General features: G+C 51.2%; 1 protein-coding gene across 1 annotated transcript in view; it reads left to right on the top strand.

Moving 5' to 3' along the window:
• RPA1 (replication protein A1) overlaps nt 1-22,006 on the top strand; it is a 37,849-nt gene extending 15,843 nt beyond the window's left edge. Inside the window, exons 8-17 of the mRNA XM_053366566.1 lie at nt 283-385; nt 2,705-2,773; nt 4,483-4,675; nt 6,459-6,598; nt 7,996-8,144; nt 12,147-12,279; nt 13,448-13,624; nt 17,361-17,468; nt 20,210-20,296; nt 21,043-22,006. Of these exons, the coding sequence (XP_053222541.1) occupies nt 283-385; nt 2,705-2,773; nt 4,483-4,675; nt 6,459-6,598; nt 7,996-8,144; nt 12,147-12,279; nt 13,448-13,624; nt 17,361-17,468; nt 20,210-20,296; nt 21,043-21,156 (1,273 nt within the window). The 3' untranslated portion in view covers nt 21,157-22,006. The remainder of the gene's footprint in view (nt 1-282; nt 386-2,704; nt 2,774-4,482; nt 4,676-6,458; nt 6,599-7,995; nt 8,145-12,146; nt 12,280-13,447; nt 13,625-17,360; nt 17,469-20,209; nt 20,297-21,042) is intronic.
• The last annotated feature ends 415 nt before the right edge of the window (nt 22,007-22,421 follow it).

Below are 22,421 nucleotides of genomic sequence, written 5' to 3'. Positions count from 1 at the left end.
TGGCAAAAGCACTCTAGGAGAGAGGGGTGCAGGGAAGGGGTGGAGTGGGAAGGGGAGGGGAGTCCAGAGGGCTGGATGACAGACAGGCCTAGAGGGCTTCATTCTCCCCCCTCCACACACACACACACACACGGTAAGAGACTGCAGCACTTCCTGTGTGGTTCTTCCCTAATCTTAAAATGGATTTCAAGGCCGTCCGTCTATAAAGGCTCTTGAAGAGATTTTGGCAAGAGCTAGTCCAAGTGGGCTGGCAAGGTTCCTAATTCTCCCCTGTGGTTCTAGGTGGACAATTTGCGCCCGGGTGACTCAGAAGGGCCAGGTCCGTGCATGGAGCAACTCACGTGGGGAAGGGAAGCTTTTCTCCATCGAATTGGTTGATGAAAGTGTAAGTGTTCGGGGCGAGGAGTGAATTGAAGGCTGGGTTGGGGTTGATGGGAGTTGTAGTCCAAATCCTCCAGAGGGCACCCAGCTGGCAAAGGCTCTTGCAGAAGAAAGCTACAGAGAGATCAACCAAAAGCTCTGAACTTACTACATGCTCCCGTCTCTGCTGCTGCCGCTGGATTCAACAGCCCACCTTTCCTTGAAGGCTCCGAGTTCAAATCAACCATCCCTCCCCCCCCCCATTCCCAGTCTTGAAGTGGAATATGTACGCTGCTTATTCCCTGAGAGATAGAGACTGGCCCAAGGTCACTCAGTGAGTAGGACCGTGTCTCCTCCAGACCTTCTCTAGCCTTCTACCCCACAGGTTCTCTGTCCACCGAAAACCTTGTGTCACTAAGGAGGAACTTTTAGAGAGAGTAGAGCAGCCTGCTGGTTTCTGTTGCTGCACCCCTTTAATGGACAGCTGGCTCTGCTGCTGCTGCTGCTGCAGTGTGGATTGCAGGTTCTCTCCCCCTCCCCCCGCCCAGCCGCCCTGTGGAATCAGGGAGGTACGGTATGCAAATGATTAGCATCTCCAAACAGAACATCTTTTTAATTAGAAAATAAATATGTAACTGGAGGAAAACTCCTGCCTCCAGTTTGTTTGCGAGGAGGGAAGCTTGATTAGCCAAGCCCTGTACTTAAGCTCTGTAATTCCAAGCTTTTGATCAAATTACAGCTCTCTTCGCTGCGCAGAGGCTTGTTGCCTGTTTGTCTGCGTGTGTGGAAACATTTTTTGGGGGGGAGGTGTGGCTCTGAACTCCTGGCACATCCTCGTCAGCTGTTCCTTTTGCTTCCTCTCTATCTCCGTGCTGTCAGGTTCCTGACTGACGGTTTTTATTACAATTTTAATACTCCTCCTGCATAAACATCTTAGCTGGTGGTGCTCTAGCTCCGCTTTTAATTATCACTTTGGGAAGGGCCTGTCACAACACTCTGGGTGCCTCTGCTCCTGCTGCTATGTGGGTGATGTCATCCGCTAATTTGTGGAGCGAGAAGCAGGTATCAGGGAGCTTGTGAGACAACGACACTGTTGTGGAGCCGGAAGAGGGCTCTCAGCTGGGCGGCAGCACAAGGGGCTCATTGCTGCTCTGTATGGGCCAGGTGTTCCTTTGCTGGACTACAATTCCCATCAGCCCCAGCAAGCATCGTCAGTGGCAGGGGAGGATGGGAGTTGTAGTTCAGCAGCCCCCGGGGGGGCCAAAGATTCCCTGTGCTTGGCATAGGCCCTGTTCTTCTGGAGTTTATTTTCAGGGGACTATAGGGAAGCATGCAACCCAGAGAGTTCTTGGAGTCCGGGCGGGGAGAGGAATCTGTTCATAGGTATTATTTTTTATACTTACCTATTCATTTGCAACAAATATTACATCACTGACATTAAGGATGGGGAAACAACATGGCAGCAAACAGCATAAAATCAACAGTAAGATTACGTTCATAAAGCAAATACAAAATACCTCGCATCATTAGGATTCTCAGCTGATTTGGCAACTAGAAATCATCTGCCCTTTTAACAGATTGATTGATTTTAAATTCATGTGAAATTTACATGCTACCCAAGCCTGCCTCTCTGGGATAATGGTGGAACTGTGAGAATGTGCAAAAGGTTTCCTCTCCTGTTGCTGAAAGGGAAGGCCACCTTTTCACCTTTTCCATCTTCTATGGTAGCAGATCAGCACTGGTGCCTGGTGGGAACAGACCGGTGCCACTTCTGCTGTGGCCCTGGGGTACATTCAGGTGGTTTGTGGCATGCCTGCAGATTTATGGTTGAAGATAGAAGACTGTATATCCATCACACTAGACTTTTTTTAAAACAACAAATCCTGTTAGTCACTTTTTTGCTACAGGCAACTCAAAGCAACTTAACAAAATAAAAAAATCATGCATTAAAGAAAACATTGAAACACCCCACCCACTCTAAAAAGCCCCAGATCATTAAAAGCCAAAGGCCTGATTACAAAGGAATGTTCTTGCCTGGCGCCTGAAGATATATAACATTCATATTGACTGCTAATTGTAACTTAATTGCTTCTTTTATTTCTTACCTGTTGTATCTTATTGAATTGCAATTTGAATTCTGTGGAATGGTAATACAATATGTAAGCAGTGAAAGAAGCAGTAAAAATACTGCTACTTTAACGTACAGCCTCTAGCACAGCACATTGCTTCAACAGGCGAAAGAACCGTTAAGGGGTCTGCAAAGACCCCCCAGCAATTTTCATGGGGTCTGGGGGTTGGAATCCCCTTTCTTGTGCTGATTGCCCTTCCTCCTTCCCTATTTCAGGGTGAGATCAGAGCAACGGCCTTCAATGAACAAGTGGACAAGTTTTTCCCCCTCATTGAGTTGAACAAGGTACTGTGCCCTTGGCCGGATCAGCGGGGGTGGGGATGTATTTTAAACGTGTTAAAGCAGAATGTGCACAGCCTGCCTTCATTCTTGCCTGGAGGAATAAACCTTGTGTGGGTCTGTCTGATCTGTGGGCCTGATAACTGGAATCTCTTAAGGCTAGGGGGGAGAGTGTTGCAGTTACTCTTGCCTAAGGGGCGAAGGGTTGCAGTACAGCTTGATTTGCCCATAGCCAAACCTCCCCTCTCCCCTGCAGGGTCTCTGGGTTAGCTCACAGGTTAGGAGGCGTGGCTGCCCTGTCCACATGCCTGGAAACAAGAGCAGAGCTCTCGTATAGTAATAATCATGGTTATTTCATAGAATAGAATCATAGAGTTGGAAGAGACCACAAGGGCCATCGAGTCCAACCCCCTGCTAAGCAGGAAACACCATCAGAGCACTCCTGACATATGGTTGTCAAGCCTCTGCTTAAAGACCTCCAAAGAAGGAGACTCCACCACACTCCTTGGCAGCAAATTCCACTGTCGAACAGCTCTTACTGTCAGGAAGTTCTTCCTAATGTTTAGGTGGAATCTTCTTTCTTGTAGTTTGGATCCATTGCTCCGTGTCCGCTTCTCTGGAGCAGCAGAAAACAACCTTTCTCCCTCCTCTATGTGACACCCTTTTATATATTTGAACATGGCTATCAGATCACCCCTTAACCTCCTCTTCTCCAGGCTAAACATGCCCTGCTCCCTTAGCCGTTCCTCATAAGGCATTGTTTCCAGGCCTTTGACCATTTTAGTTGCCCTCCTCTGGACACATTCCAGTTTGTCAGTGTCCTTCTTGAACTGTGGTGCCCAGAACTGGACACAGTACTCCAGGTGAGGTCTGACCAGAGCAGAATACAGTGGCACTATTACTTCCCTTGATCTAGATGCTATACTCCTATTGATGCAGCCCAGAATTGCATTGGCTTTTTTAGCTGCCGCATCACACTGTTGGCTCATGTCAAGTTTGTGGTCAACCAAGACTCCTAGATCCTTTTCACATGCACTGCTCTCAAGCCAGGTGTCACCCATCTTGTATTTGTGCCTCTCATTTTTTTTGCCCAAGTGCAATACTTTACATTTCTCCCTGTTAAAGTTCATCTTGTTTGTTTTGGCCCAGTTCTCTAATCTGTCAAGGTCGTTTTGAAGTGTGATCCTGTCCTCTGGACAGGATTTAATTTATCAGCGGCGTTATACAAAAGAAAAAACCTCAGAGCAGCTTGGCAAATTAAAATGCAACAAACTAAAAGGAGAAACATTCAAAGCAGGGAAGAATTCAAAAGCACAAGGTGCTCCTCTGCTAACATAAAAGGCCACAAGACCTCCCTGCCCCACTGAAAGGTGAGCACCACCGTGGGAGGCAGCTTAGTTGTCAAAGGCCAGCAGAGTATTCTGCAGCTGGAGCCCGTTTTGTGTGGTCACCCTCCAGCCCTCCCTTGGGTAGGGCATCTGGAGAAGGGCCTTTGATAAAGACAGCAGGGTCTGGGCTAGCCCATATAAATTTGAGGTTCCCCTTTCAGGAGACAGCAAGTGGACTTGTCTGAAAGCGCAGGTTCCTCTGTGTTTCTGGACGCGACCCTGATCTTCCACCCCCTTGGAATTTCCTGAGTTGGGGTTGAGAGGGGAGCAGCGGAGCACTTGAATCGGGGTGTGTGCGGTTGCTTCACTCTTTTTTCTCTGCCTCAGGTCTATTACTTCTCAAAGGGCCACCTGAAGACGGCCAACAAGCAGTACACGACCGTGAAGAACGACTACGAGATCACGTTCTCGAACGAGACGTCCGTCGTCGCCTGCGATGAAGCGCAGCACCTCCCCTCTGTGAAGTTTGACTTCATCCCCATTGGCGACCTGGAGAGCGCAGACAGAGACGCCCTTGTGGGTGAGACAGGCAGGCAGCGGGGGCATTGTTTGCATGTTCAGCAAAATGTTTCCAGGCAGCACTACTGTCATAACAATCCAGCCATGTGAGGGTATTAAAAACAACAACAGCAACACCACCACAGCAAAGTGGCTTACAAAATTACAATCAAATCATCAATACTGCCTGGTAAAGAAAAAGATGGCCATTGCAAAGACCTCGTCTGAATAACAGTTTTTAGGAGATGTCTGAAAGAAGGCAGGAATGATTCCTGCTGAACCTTCATCGGCAGGGAGTTCCAGAGGGCCTGCCGCCCCAAAGGCTCAGTCCTTAGTGAAGGCAGCCCAAGCCTCAGGGGCTATGAGGGGAACCGCATGATAGGCCACATCAGAGCATCTTTAAAGGTCCCAAAGACCTTGGGCAGCCACCCCCAACCTGGCGCCTTCCAGGGTGTTTTTGACTACAATTCCCATCAGCCCAAGTCAGTACTGTGCGGCTGCCTTAGGTACCGAGGTATGAGTCTCTCATGCTCACTCATTGGAAAGCTCCCCTGGCACAATCCCAGTGCTGCTCCTTGTTGCCAAGAGACGAGCAGCCTTCTTCCTTCACGCAGAGACCCAGCCACCAGCTAGGGTACATGGTAATTTGTGTTTTCACAAGAAGAGGACCATTAAATTGCTCTCTCGACCTTCCTCCTCTTGGGCTGTTGCCTGCTGCATTAGCCCTCTTGGCTTGCTTTCTAGACTGGCTCTGCCAGACTTCCCCTCCCCTCAGTGATCTCAGCTCTTGTAGTAGCTCAGGTGAAAGGTTCCAGACTGCCTTAGTGCACTAAGGCACAGCTTTCCAGGGCCTTACTAATTCGAAAGGTGCATAAGCAAACTGGGCTGTGGGTCAGGGCCTTGCTGCTGCAGTACTTCAGGGTGATATTATTATCATTATCATTATTATTATTAATAATAATAATAATTATTATTATTATTATTTCTATGCTGCTTATCTGACTGCGTTGGCCCAACTACTCTGGGCAGCTTCCAACAAATTAAATCACCAAACACAGTGAAACGTCAAACATTAAAAACTTCCTTATCCACATTTAACAACTCAGAATGATACTTTTGAAGGCAGCCGCCACCAAGCTCCTCCGTGGCCATGCTTCTGTCCTGCACGTCAGCCAAGGGTTTGTGCGCTCCCCACAGGAAAAGCCCCCGTTCATGAAATGGATCCAAAGCCCTACCCCTGGTGATGCATGGAGTGGCAAATGATAAGTGTGCGGTGCTAATTAGGATCATAATGTCAGAAGAGGCTGGCGGCTGGCCAAAGGAGGCCCTTCTAGTCCCACGTCCTGTTCCCCACAGCGGCCAGTCAGGTGCTCTTCCTCTCCACTTGTGTTTCCCAGCAACTGGTATTCGGAGGCAAACCACACTGGAGGGAGAACACAGCCACTGTAGCTAATAGCCACTGACAAGCCTTGTTCTAAGCAGTTTACAGGTATAAAATCAATTATAAAATCTATACATAATTAACAATATGCAGTGAAACTATTCCATCAAAGCATTAAAAGCATCCATAATTTAATATGCAGTAAAACAAGCCAGTTAAAAAGCATAACAATTAAAGGAGTTATTTTTAAAAAGCTATCAGATCAGGAAGTTCGGGTTCAGGTGTGTCTTCATGAGCCGGCGGAATGCCAATACGGATGGACCGTCTCCTATTTCGGCAGGGCTGATCTGGGCTACTCCACTAACATGGGCTGTGCCATAAACGTATGGAGAACGCTCCTAACATCCCTCTGCTTGCCTTTCAGATGTAATTGGGATCTGCAAGAGCTGCGAGGACCTCACGAAAATCACCATAAAGTCTTCCAATCGAGAGGTGTTGAAGAGAGTGGTGCACTTGATGGACATGACTGGGAAAGGAGTGAACGTCACTCTGTGGGGAAACGACGTAAGTTGTCAGAGAGTAAGGAGCCCATTCAGGGCAGAACATGGCTCTTAGAACCTTAAGATCGTAGAAATCATGCAATTGTAGAGTTGGAAGGGACCCCAAGGGTCATCCAGTCCAACCCTCTGCAATACAGGGTTAAAGCACCCAAGAGAGAGGGCCACCCAACCTCTTCATTTCTGCTGCTCTGTTGACCAGCTTGCCTCACCTGTGGACCCAGGAGAATGGCACCCTTTGACAGGTGCCTCTTGGCCCTGGATCTGGGAGGAGCCATAGTAGAGCCTGTGGTTTTGTATGTAGAAGGTCCGAGGTTCCGTCTCTGGCATTTCCTGTTCAAAAGGATCAGAGGGGAGGCGATGAGGAAGACACAGTCCTAGCAGACCAACCTCCTCCCGCCTGGCACTGTCCTATCAGGCTCAGCCAGCACCACTGAAGAAAGATGAGGCTGCTGGGACTTGTAGTGTCTGAAACATCTGGAGGGCGCCAGGTTGGGGAAGGCCAGGCAGGGCACTGATCTGATGAGAGTGCAGCTTCCTGAGCTGTAGTTTATTCTCAGCTCCTTGCTTTAAAAGCCAGGGACATTATTTTTATTTCCTAAGGTTTTTGTTCCCTGCAATTCCCTCCCCCGCCCCCAAATAGGGTTGATGGAGTCGTGATGGCCTTGGGTTTAATGCTGTCGTGCTCAGAAAGCACCGAGGGAGTCATTTCCATACGTTGCACTGCGGCTTCCTAGGTCGATATTGCAAACTCCTCTTGCTTTTGAAACATTGGGGAGTTATGCAGGGGGTGAGCAGAGCCCACGCAAGCACCACTTTCCCTGCCACCTTTTGTAGAGACCCGAGAACCAGGGGCTGGTTGAGAAAGTGCTGTTGTGGACTCCTCATGGGCTTGGAGACTCAGGGCCACCCAGACCCCATAGGCATGCTGCTTCTCATGCCATACATAGGGACGAAGAAGGAGTGCCTGCTGCCTCGGGGCGGTGGCTCACCAATCCCGTGCCTGGTCCATTTAGTGACCAGGGCCCAGCAGGGCTCTCTCTCCTCTTGGGATTCCCTGCCACCGCCATTCAGGTGCATTTACTGTCCCTGACAGTGGAAGCAGAACATAAGCATGAGTGTTAGTAACTATGGTTACTACCTACTTTCTTCTTTGTGGATTTGTCTAATTGTCTTTTAAAGCCATCCAGATTGGTGGCCATCACTGCCTACTGTGGGAGGGAGTTCCAGAGTTCATGTGCTACGATGTGAAGGAAATACTTGCTTTTCAGCCTAGTTCTAGTGCTTTCCCCCCACCATGTGTAATTTTCTCAAGCTCTATCATGCTGCTTCTTACTCACCTTTTCCCTAAACTCAAATGCCCTCTTGTGGAATGCGTGTGCCCCTTCCTCTTTATCTTCGCAGGCAGAGAACTTTGACGGCTCTAAGCAGCCTGTGGTAGCCATCAAGGGAGTCAAAGTCTCGGATTTTGGTGGCCGGACTCTCTCTGTTGTTTCATCGAGCAGCATCCTCATCAACCCTGACATCCCAGAGTCCTTCAAGCTGCGTGGATGGTACGCTTGCTCGCTTCTGTGAGCGCCGCATGGCATGTGTTGGATTTAACATCTTGGCTAGAGTGGGGTGGGGGAAGGTAAACCCCACGCCGTTCCTGGCCACGTGCTTGCATGCAAAAACTAGGCACTAGGAATTTGAGGTGTTGTTCCTCTTGAGAGAGGCAAAACACGCACACCCGTAATCCTGTGACCAAACCTTGAAGGACTGGGTGTTGAAACAGAGGTAGGGTGTGGGGAGAGGGTCAGGCAGAAGCAGTTCCCTGATCTGTGCAAGGCAGCATGAAATGGGATTCTGCTCTGGGGGCCAAGGGGGCAAGGTGTTGGCTTCACAGAGCAGGTTCTGGGCACCCTGGGTGCAGTGGAGTGCGAGGCAGATCCGACCCATCCGCTGGCAGCTTTTTGCAGGCGGTTGCTCTTGAAGCACAGCTCCGTAGAACATAAGCAGAACCCGCTGGATCAGGCCAGTGACCCATCTAGCCCATCATCCTGTTCACACAGTGGCCAACCAGATTTTGTATTTTTATGTTGTGAGAACGGCGGCATACAGATTTAATAAATAAATAAACCTGATGCCTGTGAGAAACCAGCAAGCAGGATTGAAGCGCAAGAGCCTCTCTTCTTCCTCTGGGTCCCATCAGCTGGTATTCAGAAGCATCAGTGCCTCTGACTGCAGAGGCAGCGCAGGGTCATCCTTGATAGCAGCCACCCATAGCCCTCTCCTCCTCCATGAATGTGTCCAGTCCCCATTTAAAGCCGCTCAAGTTGGTGACCATCTCTGCCATCTGCCGGAGGGAGTTCCATGGTTGGACTCTGTGCTGATCCTTTCAGCGAGGTCTCCTGGTGATTCCTGACCATTTCGGTGAGATCTGCCCACTAGGCCAGCCTGCTACCCTCCAGGTGATTCTGATTGGCTGCACTGGCTGGGGTGGGGGAGAGAGTTGTGGTCCACATCACACCAGGCTGCCCCACAAGACTTCCCTGCTGTGTTGCACCCCATGTTTGAATCAGTCAGGAGGGGGCTTGTCCTTCGGATTTCCCACCTCACCCACCAGATGCCCATTAGACCAGGCTCCTTCGGGGACCCCCCCCCCCGCTTGTGTTTCCTTCTACTTGCTCTCATTTGTAGAATACTCCTGCTTCCTTTGAGCCTCTTCAGGGGGAGGCGATGCTGCTTTCTTGTTCTGCGAGGGGCTTGCCATTTATTTTCACTCTGGCTTCTGTGTTGATTACAGCATTTGACATGATGCCAAAAGGGCATTTAGTTGCTGGCAACTGCGCAGAGGCTGTAGCCGCTCCACACTTGCCTGCTGGAGCACAAGGTTCTGGGGCCAGGATAGGGAAAGAGTTTTTCCTGCCCCACCAGTTGACGTGTGAGGAATCCGGACGTGGCCAAAACATGCTCAGGGAAGCTTGCTTGCATTCCTGAATCAGCCATAACAAGTTTTGAGAAAGTTGCTTGGTTAACCTTGGGCTTCAGTGTCCCCCCCCCCCCGGTTTATAAACGGGGCGCAGACAACGCCTCTCTGCTGCCTCGTGTGTGTTGCTGAGGAAAGGAATCCATTAGCGACGGAGGCACTTCAATAATGCACTCCGTTTCATTTGGCGCATTGTTCCTCTCTAAGTGCTCTTGGCACACTCAAGGCTGTGCCAGAGACAGAAGAGGAGGCAGCCGTGCTCGCCTCCTCCCCCTGCCAAACGCTTCTCTTCTGAATTGCTGGCCAGCCTGAGAAGCCACCAGGAGAGGCACAGGATGGTGGCGTCTCTTGTCTCTGGGCACCTCCTGCATGCTTGGAGTGCCGGTGCGTGGGCTGGCATTCATGGACGGCTCTGCAGGCGTGATGGAGGTTTGGAGAGGGGCTTGGAAAGGAGGCCGAGCCTGCCTTCTTGGTAACCGTGTTGGGGGAGGAAGTGAGCACCGGAGAGAGGTGGGGCAGGCAGCTGTGAGGCAGAAGCAGCTGTGGTGCAGAGCGTAGTCAAGGGGGACCAAGCAGGTGGTTGCGAGATAGAGCCTCAAAAGTGCCAAGGATCTTGGCCACCCTGCCTGACTTTGTCCCTCTGGGACAGAGGTCAGCAACCTTTTTCAGCTGTGGGCCGGTCCACCGTCCCTCATGTGGGCCGGACTCTATTTTTTCAGCTGTGGGCCGGACTCTATTTTGGAAAAAAAAAATATGAACGAATTCCTATGCCCCCAAAATAACCCAGAGATGCATTTTAAATAAAAGCACACATTCTATTCATGTAAAAACATGCTGACTTCCGGACCATCCGTGGGCCGGATTGAGAAGGCGATTGGGCCGCATCCGGCCCACGGGCCTTAGGTTGCCTACCCCAGCTCTGGGAACAGTCTTGGAAGGGAAGAGCCACAGCTCCGTGGGATAGATGCCGTTTTGCATGCGGAAGGTTCCAGGTTCAATCCCGGCAGCATCCCCAGGTAGGGCTGGGAACGACTCCCTGCCTTGACCCCTGGAGAGCCTCTGCCAGTTAGTGTGGACAGTACTGGGCTAGGTGGAGCCAGTGGTCTGACTCTGTATAAGGCAGCTTCTGTTGTTCCTCTTAAACACTTCAGTTCAGACTCTCAGGGCCTGTTTACCTCTTGGATGTCAGAGCTGAGCTGCTTAAGATGTGCAAGCGATGGGCTCATGGGCATATGAAACTCAAGTGCCAAGGGCTTGGCTTCACTCCACTCCTTTCCCTCCTGCCTTTTAGTTGTCCGCAGGCAAGGAATGCTGTTGCTTTGGTATGGAGGAGCACTGGTCCATGTGAGCCCCGCAAGTTGCCACCTTGATTATTGGTGGGTCCTTCTCGAGCACAGAGTCCCCATTTTTCCAGAGGGGGGTGTGGCTGCTTCCCTCCAGAACGGGGTCAGTAGCTCAGGCTGGCTCTGTTCCCTGAGGTGCCTGCTTCCACTGCAGGCTTGAGAGGGGAATCCTTGGAAGAGGAACTCAGGCAGCGGCCTGCCTGCATGGCTGCCTAGACTGCTGCTCACCCCTTCAGGGAGGTTTTGCAAAGGCGGGCCTGAGGAGCCCCCTGGGAAGAAAGACAGGACTCTGCCGCCTTCCTGGCTCTTTTCCTAGCAGGCCCTGTGTCCTGCCTCCGTTGAGGGAGGGCTTCGCCTTTGCTCTGGCCCTTGCACACTCCCACCTGGCATTCTGCCTCAGGCTCCTTCAGAAGCCAGCAGTGTTCACAAGCGGAAAATGCTGCGTTCAGCCCTTTCTCTCTCCCTTCCTTGGTGAAATTTTGTGGAGGGGAACAACATTCTCCTGAAGCAAAGCGCCCTCCCCTCCCTGCCCTGCCGGCTTCTTGCTGCTGTTGGTGTGGGCTGCTGCTTCTCTCCTCTTTCCTCTCTTCTCTGTTTCTCTTTCCGCCTGCGGTACCCGAGAGGTTGTCACTGAGCCCCTCTCCTCCGCCCGACGTGAGCTGCTCTCTCGCTTCCTTGCTTGTTAGCCGTGCCTGATGGGTCTGATGAAACAAAGGCCAGCGCTTCGTGCGAAAAAACAAATTAAACTGCGGCGCTGCTTGTTGGTGCAGGGGTGGTAGCACCAGCTTATCTGGTTGGCAGAGGGGCCGGCTGGTTTTTACTTCGGGCATGGGATCTATTAAGCTCTCCCTGCATTTCTCTCCCAAGCTTCTGCAAAGATAATGTGAGCATGTAATTTAGCTCTCACCGTGCAAATGTCCCAGTGCCCTCAGCTCTCCTCTGAAGCGGCTGCAGTGCTGAGCCATGGCCTCTAGTTGGCGCACGAGCGAAATGGAGCGTGTCCCCGTTTTCCAAGATTATAAAATATTGCACTAATTAAAATGGAGTATTAGCGTATCCTGAAATGCTATTTTAGTGAGTAATATACACAAGTTACTGTAATTGTTTCCTGTGCAAGCCATTGATAAAAATCCCTCTTGCATTGAGCGCAGGAGGGTAAAAATAAAAACCCTGGTATGTTCCTGTTTCTTCTTGGAACCGAGAGAAATATCCCACACCCCCGCTTCATTTTGTTTTGCTTCCAGGTTTGACTCTGAAGGGCAGCTCCTGGAGTCCACCTCCATCTCAGGCACAAGGACTGGGCCCATGGGAGGTGCAGACACCAACTGGAAGAGTCTGCATGAGGCCAAATCTGAGAACCTGGGGCAAGGAGATAAGGTACAGTGGGGACTCAGCGTTTTGGGCTGTTCCCTGGGGCTCCTGTGGAGGAGGTGGCAGAGGCCGGCAGTCAGCAGAGCCCTGCAACTGGAAGGGTCCCCCTTGCTGCCTGCAAAGTCATGCGCAGAGCCTTAGACAAATTCCCCCTTCAGCATCCCTTCCCTTTCTCGGAAATGAAAGTAGCAGCTACGTTCAGGGGACGGGCCATAGCACCTGCCTGACAAGCAGAAGGTCCTCAACAGCATCTCCAGGTGGGACTGGGAAGGAGGCTCCTGCCTAAGACCCCGGAGGATGCAGGAGACGCTCCTGAGCCAGCTGGGCACAACGGTCTCGCTCAGTCTAAGGCAGCTTCCTGTGTTCCTACCTTCCTTGCAGAGTCACTAAGGACAAAAATCAAAATAATTAAAAAATTGCATATTGGAATTCATTAAGTGTTTCATACTGAAGTGGCTGTATTTTATTCTTAAGAATGCATCAGACGTTCCTAAACCTTACAGTAAATAACCAGTTAAAGGCAACGCAGTTAAACCGCATTAAATCATACCGTGTCTGGAGGCAATTCAATTCCAGTGGAGCAGAAACGTGAAGGAAACACTTTGGTAGCCTAAATGTCAGTCTTGATAACAGCTCATTATCTTTTAAAATAAGAATTAAGAGCAACAGCCCTGGTGTCTTGAGGTGTTGGGATGTTAATAAGGCAAGACAAAGGGCCTCACATTTGCAATGGAGGGAAATGTCGGCCGCACAGCCAGTCAGGTTCCTCAGCCAGCTCAATTAGTTCACTCTCTAAACGGTTCGTCCATTAATCAGTCAATTAAAACACACATGCGCAGGTTACAATATCTCAATTCAGGTAATGTGTTGGAGGATATTTAATGAACACAGTTCTTTATCTTGACTCCTAACTAGCACAGGCGCATTGTTCAACTCACTGTTGGGAGTTTGCCTGATTATGCGAAGGAATGATTAGGCAGTGGACCCTTCTGGCTTTGAGCAGGAGGTGTGGCATGCTGGGGTCCCTTTAACATGGGGGGGGGGCTGGGGGTGTTGATTCCAGCAGGGCTGGAGCTGCAGCGGCCTGCCTGTCTCCCTGAGGCACTGCTCTGGGGGTGGCTTGTCAGGTTTGAAAAACAAAAACCCATCCACAGCCTTTCCTGTCCCCCTGCAGGCAGACTACTTCAGCTGCTTGGCCACAGTGGTGTACCTACGCAAGGAGAACTGCATGTACCAGGCCTGCCCATCCCCGGACTGCAACAAGAAGCTGGTCGACCTGCAGAACGGGCTGTACCGCTGCGAGAAATGTGACCGGGAGTTCTCCAACTTCAAGTACCGCATGATCCTCTCGGTGAGTCCGCTTTCCAGCAGGTCCTGTGCCCTTCGCAGGCAGGCTCCTTTTCGGCTTGGGAGGAGCAGAGAGCGCTGTGTGTGCAGGCCAGCCTGCTCTTGCTAAGGGGAAAGATGAGCACCAAAGAGCTTCTGTCTCCCGCTCCAGCGGACGAGAGAAGATTATGCTGAGCCAATCGGCAGTTGCAGTGGTCTTTCCCAGACCACGTGAGTGTGCACAGAGACCACCTTCTGTTTCTCCCTCTCTGGAGCTGCGGGGGGAAGGCTCACTGTCAGAACCCCTGCAGGGAGGGAGGGAGGGGGAGAGAGAGAGAGAGAGAGAGAGAGAGAGAGAGAGAGAGAGAGAGAGAGACTCCCCTCCAAAAGCCTGGAGAGCTGCTGCCAGGCAATGCTGAGCCAGATGTCCTGACTTGGCATCAAGCAAGGCTCCTCTGTTCCTAAGCCCTGCATTCCCATGGAAAGGTGCGCTGTTCAGATGCCACGCAGAGGGGCCAAGCAACCCTTCTTCCTGCTCCTCACTGCAGCTTCTTCACGGAGTGCAGCAACGGCTGCTCTCCTGCCCACCCAGGCCAAATGGGCCCCTTTCCGCCATGACCATCCATTCCTTTTTTATATTGATATTTTCTTAGTAGAATTTCCTTTATAAAGAAATAAAGTGATAAAAGGAAAAAAGGGTGGGGGAAAGAAAAGTGCAGAAAGTTCAGTGTAATACAGTTAGTAAAATGAGCTATATTTCCATACATTTTACACACACACGTATACATACATACACATATATATATAAATAAAACTGTAGAGTTGGAAGGGACACAAAGGGTCATTTAGTCCAACCCCCTGCAAGGCAGGAATCTCAGCTAAAGCATCCATGACAGTGATATTATTGCGTTAAGCGCTATTTTAATACATCTATGGTCATTAATAATCTACTGCATTCTGTATAAGTTCATTCCAAATGTCAGTGTATTTGTCCAAACCAAGTCTATAAGCAATATGACCATCTATTTATCTGTGCTAAACCATCCAGGCTATTGCTCTGTGAGGGCCTTGCAGCCTCTTGAACTGCACGCTCTGTTTGTTGACTGCAGTTCAGAACATGCCCCCTTTTTAATGGCTAAGCTTTAAAAGTTGGCCTTGCCTGTTCATTGTATGTCTTTCCGGCTGCTGCTGCACAGCCTAGATGGTGCTGTGCCGTTAAACGTCCCTTATCCCTGCCGCTCTTTTCCTACTGAACTGGGAATTGGTGCATTAGGATCCCTGCTGCTGAGAACTGTGTGGTCACAACACCTTTGTGCGCTTCGCTTAGTGGCTGGTTTTGGAGACCATTTTCAGGTGTCCGACTGCGGCAAGGGAGGAAGTAGAACGAATAGATCCTTTTTGCCCCCACTCAAGGGGGTACTGTTCAACTGGCTCCTTGCGCCCTCCTGAGCCCTTTGCTCTCCCTCCCACCCCACCCCAAGTGCCTCTCGCCCAGCGGAGCCCCTTTGCGAGCATCGCAGCCTTCAGCGCAGGAGCATCGCTGGCCCACGTTTCTTTGTTAGGAAGATAAGCTAATGTGGAATGGCATTTCTGGAGAGCTGTAATTGCACTCATTCAGCTGCTCCCTATATTTAGTTCTCTCTTTTGTGGCTAATGTTCTGTGTCTTGCGCATTAACGGGAACCGGCTTTGGAGCAGAGCATCTGAGGGCTGCCATTGTGACGCCTGCTTGCACCTCCAGAGCAACGCCGCTGCTTTCCTCCATCCTCCGGTTCATGAAAGTGCCCCCAAATTAGGGCCCCTGCGACTCGCCTTTAGAAACTCCCATGCAGGGAGGCTGCAAAGGGGAGGTTGGCGGCTGCTGGAGGCTTCACTTCAGCTAATAGCGCGGCTAAATGAACAGCCTCTCCAAATCGACGGCCTCACCTTATTAGAATGTTTGAGGACGTGGCGATGGGGGGAGCTGTCCCCCTGGGGGAAGGATTTATTGTACGGAGTGGAGGTGGGAGGGCAAGAGGGAGAGGGAAGCCGGAGAAGTGCTTCTGAATTACGGGCCACTCGAGTTCTCCTTCCGCATTTGTTCTGCTAGGCTCTGCGGTGAGCAAGAGATTTTGCCTGGTGTTTGACAGGAGCTCCTTTTGAAATCCCTTCTCTGCCTGCCCCCGCGCCCCAAATGGTGAAGATAGCAAGTGTGAGGAGGGGGGAATGTAATTGCAGAATGGGAAAGGACCCCGAGGGTCATCTAGTGAAACTCCCTGCAATGCAGGAATCTCGGCTAAAGTGTCCGTGACAGGTGACCAGCCAACCTCTGCTTCTAAACCTCCAAGGAAGGAGAGCCCCACACCTTCTGAGGGAGTGTGTTTGGCTGTGAGGCCCAAGCAGGCAGCGGGTGGCTGGGCTAGAAATAGAGAGAGATGCTGGTGGTCCCAGGAGCAGAAGAGGCGGGCACTGTGCACTCCTAGGGATGTGTTTGGGCGGCTTCTCCAGAGGTCTTGCACGCCCAGTTCCTGTTGAAAGTGTGTCTGTGTTTGAGTGACATTGTTGAGTGAATTGGGAGCTGTCTCAAATCCCCAAAGAGTGGAAGGCTCTGCCCTGTCTGTCCAGAAAGTGGGACGAAGGGAAGGCTGCCCTGGACTATAAACCCTCTCCTTGCTCTGAAGTTGGTTCTGGCCCCTGGAAATACACAAAAGTGTCTTGGCTTTTTCAGAAGGCATCTAAATGCCCATCAGGCATTATCAACCTGCTTTCTCTGGCTGCCCTTGTTCCTTCCTCCACCGTGGTGGGCGCCAGTTCCTGCCAGAATCAAAGCCCCAGAGCCCAGCCTCTTTGTCTTTCAGCTCATAATTGAGAGCCGGGCTTGCCCTTGACCAGGCTCTTCTGACTTGCCTGTCCCGCCTCCTCCCTCCTCGTTATTGCCCCCCCCCACTAAGGAGGCACCCCTTGCTTCTTCTCCATGGCTGGGGATGCCACAGAACCGTCCAGGTTGCGCCCCCTGGCCACAGACAAATTAGCTCTTCTTCCCGCCTCTCCTCCAACCCCCCACCTTCCACCCATTCAATTCACCCTCTATTTAAAATGATTTCTTATGAGGAAATAATCGATATTTATATTTATGGACAAATGTTTGCTGAATTTGCGTGGGGCCCCCCCATTGCCTGTGCCCCTGGCAGGGGCCCACCTCACCACCCCCTGTCTACAGCCCTGATTGTCCCACATGGTCCCAGCGGGATGTGGCTGGTTGAAGTGAAGCCCCTTGGCCAGGCTTCTACTCCCCCTCCCTTCCTCCTCACTTTCTCTCTCTCTCTCTCTCTCTCGGTTTTTAAAAACAACAAACTTGCCCAAGAACCCCTGAGCTGCTTTCACAGCACAGAAACACTGCTTTGAATAATGGATGTGGGCACTGATGGGGATAAAATGGAAGGACTTTGAAAGACAGAGGTTTTGGGAAGGGCTGTGCAGAGGAGCCCTGTGATCTGCCCTGACTGGTGGCTGCTCTGTGCTGCCTGCTTGTGCAAGAGGAGCTCCTTTCCACTGACACCCCCCTGACATGTCGTTTTCTTTGGGGGGTGGCCACTGCCCCCTGGCATGTGTGCCTCCACTTGTGGTGGCTGCCTGCAGGCAGTGGGAACAGGAGGGGTCAAGGCTCGGCCGGGGGGGCGTGTTGGAGGGGCTGAGCTGGGGGCTCCAGGCTGCCCTTGGTGGTGGGCTGAGGCTGTGCTGCTTTATCATTGGTCGTCTTATCTCTCCCCCCCCCCCCCCCAGGTCAACATTGCTGATTTCCAGGACAATTTGTGGTTGACTTGTTTCCAGGATTCGGCAGAGACCATCCTTGGGCAGAATACAGCCTTCCTGGGAGAACTGAAGGAAAAGGTCAGGCCACTTGTGTCGCTTGCCTTGGGGGCTTCTCTTCCCTTAGTCACCTGGGTGCTTTAACACTCATTACGGGGTCTGCAGAGGCCTCTCAGGCTCCTTGACAATGATGAGCTCTCTGGGGAGGGGAGACTGGGGGGCTTGTCCTGAGGGGTCTGCCTACTGCTGGCAGTTTTTTGGGGGGCTGTGTCTGAAGGCTGCTTGGCAGCCAGTGGCGGGAGGACTGCAGGCAAGGCAGCGTGTAACAATTTTGTCTGAAAATGGGAGGCACTCGGGGCACAGTCCTGCTTCTCTCTTGAGGACACCCCCACCCCGGTGAGAAAACACCTGAAATCCTGAGTAGCTGCGCAGGGCAGCCTGGACTGTTTGGCTTTTTGTCTTTCCAGCCGGGGGGGCGGCGTGAGGGGTCCTTAGCAAGTGCTGTGCACTGCCTTCCCTGGGATCCATTTACTTTGGGAGGCTTGTGCCCTGCCTTTCAATCAGAATACTTCGTTTATTTGTTTATTTTGCTTGATTTCTTAATGCGCTTTTCACCACAAGGTCCCTGGGCAGCATACGCAAAAGACATTCTTATGAAACAAATGAAGCAGTTACAACGAGAATGAAAATCAGTTCCACTTCTGTATAAGAGAACAATACAGGCTTTAAGAAATAATGTAAATACAAACATTTAAAAACAGATACACCTATAGTGACGGTTTAAGATAATAATAACAGATTGTAACAATGCACACAAAACAACACACACCCCAGTGGACCCACAGCAGATGAATTTCCCTGAAGTCTCTTCCCTTCCTCTTTTGCAGGGAGAGCAGCTTTCTCCAGCCCATAAATGGACCCAGGCTTGTCTTTCCCTCATAGTGATGCTCTTTCTGGGAGGTGGTGGGGCTGAGCAGAACCTCCCAGTGGCCTGTGGTCTCTTGGCAGAGGCCCATGTGCTTTCCTGCTGTTGTGCTGTCCCAGATCACCTGGCGCACTCTTTCCCAGCAGCTGACATTCGGGGCGTATGGCCTCCTTGGTCTCTGCCCTTCTTGCCTGGTGTTGCCTCGCCAGGGATAACCTCCTGTGAATTCCTCTCACCCCTTGTTGTCACATGGAAGGATGTTCTTGCTCGCTTTGAAAAGATACCTATCCATATTCTGCAAATAAATAAATTATTTTGATACTATACTGTACTACACTGAAATTTTTTTAATGTTTCCTGGATTGTCCTGGCATCTTCCTGCCACCCTTTCCATCCTCTCTTGCCATGTCCTTTGAAAACCACTGTCCTATAGGGTTGTTCCTTAAATTGCTTTTCATATATGTAGGAGTAGCTGGATGTTTTATGAGAAACCAGAGTTGGTTGGGGGCACATCTCTGTTGCTGCCCTTTCCAGAAAGGGCTGGCCAGGAGTTGTGCTGGCTCTGTGCTTCCTCCACGGCCAGAGGCCCTGCGCCTGTCATTACCAGGCGCTCTCATGCGCTGCTTGCAGGCTTCTTCCCATTGGGACAACTGCTTGGCCACTGTGAGAACAGGATGCTGGCCTAGATGAGCCCCAGCCTGATCTGGCTGCAGCTTTTCTTACTAAATCTTTCCAGATTGCAGCCGAAATGCTGTGCTTTTGGAAGAGCGAGTCCTTCGTGCCCTGAAGAACCTGTGTTCGTTTAATGTGACAACCCTTCCCCCCCCAATCCATTTCCTTCCTGTGGCGCAGAGTCTGCCTTTGCGTTAGCAGCTCACCTGCTTTCCTGAACTAGAAAAAGGGCTTCCAACTGACACAGTTAAAGTTCCTGGCATGCGGTTTCGCTTCTGCGACGCGATCTGCCCTCTCGTCAGGTAGACTCCGGCAAGAAAGAAAGGCTTTGCTGTGTCTTAATTTTTGGGGAACAGAGATGTTGTGGCTGGCAAAAGAGCCGTGCTCTGTAGGGGTAGATGGGCAGCGGTGCTCTCTAGCAAGGCGTCTTGCCTCGCTGCTTTCAAAGCAGCCATTTTGCCAAGGAGGACGCAAGCTGTGCGTTTAGCACAACAAGATAATAGCATTTCCTTGTTTCTCTGCAGGCCCCTTTCCTGGGCAGCCAGTGCCTGATCATTAATCTAAAGCTCTGAGGGTTGGGCTAGCCTTGCTTAGATCGGCACAGATGATGAGCACATCTTAAAAGGCTGTGGAGAGAGGGAAGATGCAGATGGAGGGAAGGCAAAGGGTCATGCAGTGGCCGGCTAATGGAGAGCTCTTTCGGAGCCGGAGAGTTTGGCTGGTTTGGGGTGGAATGAAGGGAAGCAGCTCCCGTGAGGTGTGTCCTGGGCACAAGTGCTTGGCATCCGAGCTGCTAGTCCATTGCTTTTCTCTCCTACGCGCTGAAGCCAGTGGCTCTATAGCGCTGGTGCTATGGATGACCAGAGAGCATTCAGCACCTGCCCATCCCCTACCCCCCAGCTGGAACAACTGCAGCTTCAGGATGTGGCTTGCAAGATAAGCAGGGACAGCTGACTGCCTCTGATAAGGCTCCTGGCAACAAGGAAAGGGCCATCCACGCTTGTGTTTTGAGCACCCGTCTTTAATCGCAGCGGAGAAGCCTCCCACACCTTCTGCCGATAGCGTCTCCTGGTGAACCTGCGTGTCTGTCTGGCTTGGGAAGGAACTTCTGAGCTGGCTTAGGACTGGAGCTGAAGGTGCCACAATGCCTTTTCTGCTGGGCTCCCCATGCTCCCTTCCAGCTTAGGGTTGGCCTCAACGCGTCTGTTCTGCTGTTCTTCCACAGAATGAAAACGCGTTTGATGAGGTGCTCCAGAAAGCCAGCTTCACCACCCATGTATTCCGGGTCAGAGTCAAGCAAGAGACTTTCAACGTAAGATGGACACACAAGCAGATCTGTATCTTGTGGGGTTGGGGTGTTTGTTTGTTTGTTAAGCAATTTGGGCTCTTCTTTGGCAGAGGTGGAAGAATGAGCATGATAATGGAAAAGTAGGAGGGGGGGGGCCTGCCAGAATAGAACTGGAGGCTGTCCAGTGGAACGTCACACACAGAGCTTAGACAAAATTAAAGAGGGTTTGAAAACCAGCAGCAGGAAATGCTGCGTGATGATCAGTAGCCGCAAGGAGTCAAAACTATATCTGAGGGAAGTCCATGCAGGTGTTTTTTGCTTGGGATTGAGGGGAGTGTCTGCACTAGAAACTGAGATGGGTTTGAAACAGGTCCCACCTCTGTGGCTCTTCCAAAAGAATCTCTCTGTGTGTGTTTTATATATATAAAGGCACTTTCCCCCTTCTCCCTCTTTCCCTTTAAGTAGAGATGTTCCTTTGCTGGAGGCTCCTACGGGGGCCTGAGAGGCTTTTGCCTGTGGCCACTTTGTGAACTTGAGCCAGCTCAAAAGGCAGGCTGTTAACCACTACACTGCTCCCTCAATCCGCACACTGTGTAGGATTCTGCCTTTGCCAGAGAATTAGCCTTTGAGAATTGGGCCTCTCCCAATCAATTCCGGGTTTTGCTTGCAATGCCGGGAACTGTGCAGCCGCGCCAAGTGGTTTGCTAGCAGCGCAGCTGAGCCTGGAGACGGTACGGTGTCCTCACCTGAAGCCTTTTCTCTTTCCCAAGGACGAATCGCGCCTGAAGGCGACAGCAGTGGATGTCAAGCCTGTCAACCACCAGGAGTACAGCAGGAGGCTGATCGGGACCATCAGGAAGAATGCTGCCCAGCTGGGATGCTGACGAGGGCGACGAGCAGCCTGGCACTGGTGCCCCCCTGCCCCTTGGCAGAGCCGGGGTCCCCTCTGTAGAATAACTAGAGACAAATGTTTGAATTGGTTTCTCCACACTGTTGCACAGACCCAAGTTCCAAAATGCTTTGCATCCCCTTCTTTGCCTCCGTTGATTCTGTGTTCCTGTGCCCTAGCTGAGTGCCATCGTTGACTGGGGTGGGGGGGTGGAGAAGACCTGCCGGCACGAAGGGAATACCTGCAGGCTGAGCTGGGAAGGGGAGACCCCAGGCTGCGATAGACCCCCTTACCCCCCACAAACTTGGGAAATGCTCAAAGACCTGGGTGGGAGGGGCCAGGACTTCTGTGAGGGGGGGGTGTTGTGTGGAAAGGGGTCCCTTAGCTCAACAGAGGCTCCCCTCCCCCCCTAATGTTCAAAGGCTTCATTCCTTCCACAGGTGCCAGGCGACTGTTAATGCTTGGAATGGCAATATGGCAGAATTATTAATCAAAGACGTATCTCTTATATCTGAAGAATATCCTTCCTTCAGGGTTTAATAGACTGAGTCAGATGGGCCCGATATTAATCAAAATTGTCTCTTCTGAGAGAGGCTGATAAGCGTTGACTCTTCATCCCCCTGGGAAATCTAGGCAACTACAAAGCAGTGCTTTAGTTTTGCACTTCAATTAATACTGCATTTTTGGGGCTGCCGACTGCGGTGGCTTTGCTACCTGTCCATAGTTTTTGTGTGTGAACGAAATGCCTTCTCTGTATCACTGAGGACATAGAAGCCTCCAGCGGAGGGTGCGCCTGTGCCCCTTCTCCCTCCTGTCTCTTTCTATAAACAGCATTTAGTTCTATATTGTGGTCTCTGCTTTCTGCAAACGCCAGCGGATTCTCATTACTGGAAAGCAATTAATTAGTTTTCATAATACGCTTTCACTTGGGGGAAAGACGCCGGGGCTGAAGTTGGCGAGATGGAAGAGTGGCGATTTTCCTCAGCCTTGTGTCAGCGAGAGCCGATAATGTGATCTTGTTTTGGCTGGTGAAGGTGGCCTCTCTGGCATTTCGGATTATTATTTTTTTATTAATGTTTACCTAGCAGTCTAAGAACTAACCAGGCTTTACATACACGTGCTCTGCGTGAACTGGTCCCGGGAACAGAGGTGCTGCTGCTGCTGCTGGGCTTTCTAGTTAGCAGAGCCAGAGAGCTGCGCCTGCCTCTGGTTGCATGAATTATGCATTTGCCAGCTGCAGCAAAGCGTTGGCTGCATGGC

Source organism: Podarcis raffonei, chromosome 15, assembly GCF_027172205.1.
Source record: "Podarcis raffonei isolate rPodRaf1 chromosome 15, rPodRaf1.pri, whole genome shotgun sequence".
Taxonomy (NCBI): Eukaryota; Metazoa; Chordata; class Lepidosauria; order Squamata; family Lacertidae; genus Podarcis; species Podarcis raffonei.
The sequence above is the reverse complement of the archived record's forward strand: the minus strand, read 5'-3'. Positions and strand labels throughout refer to the sequence as shown.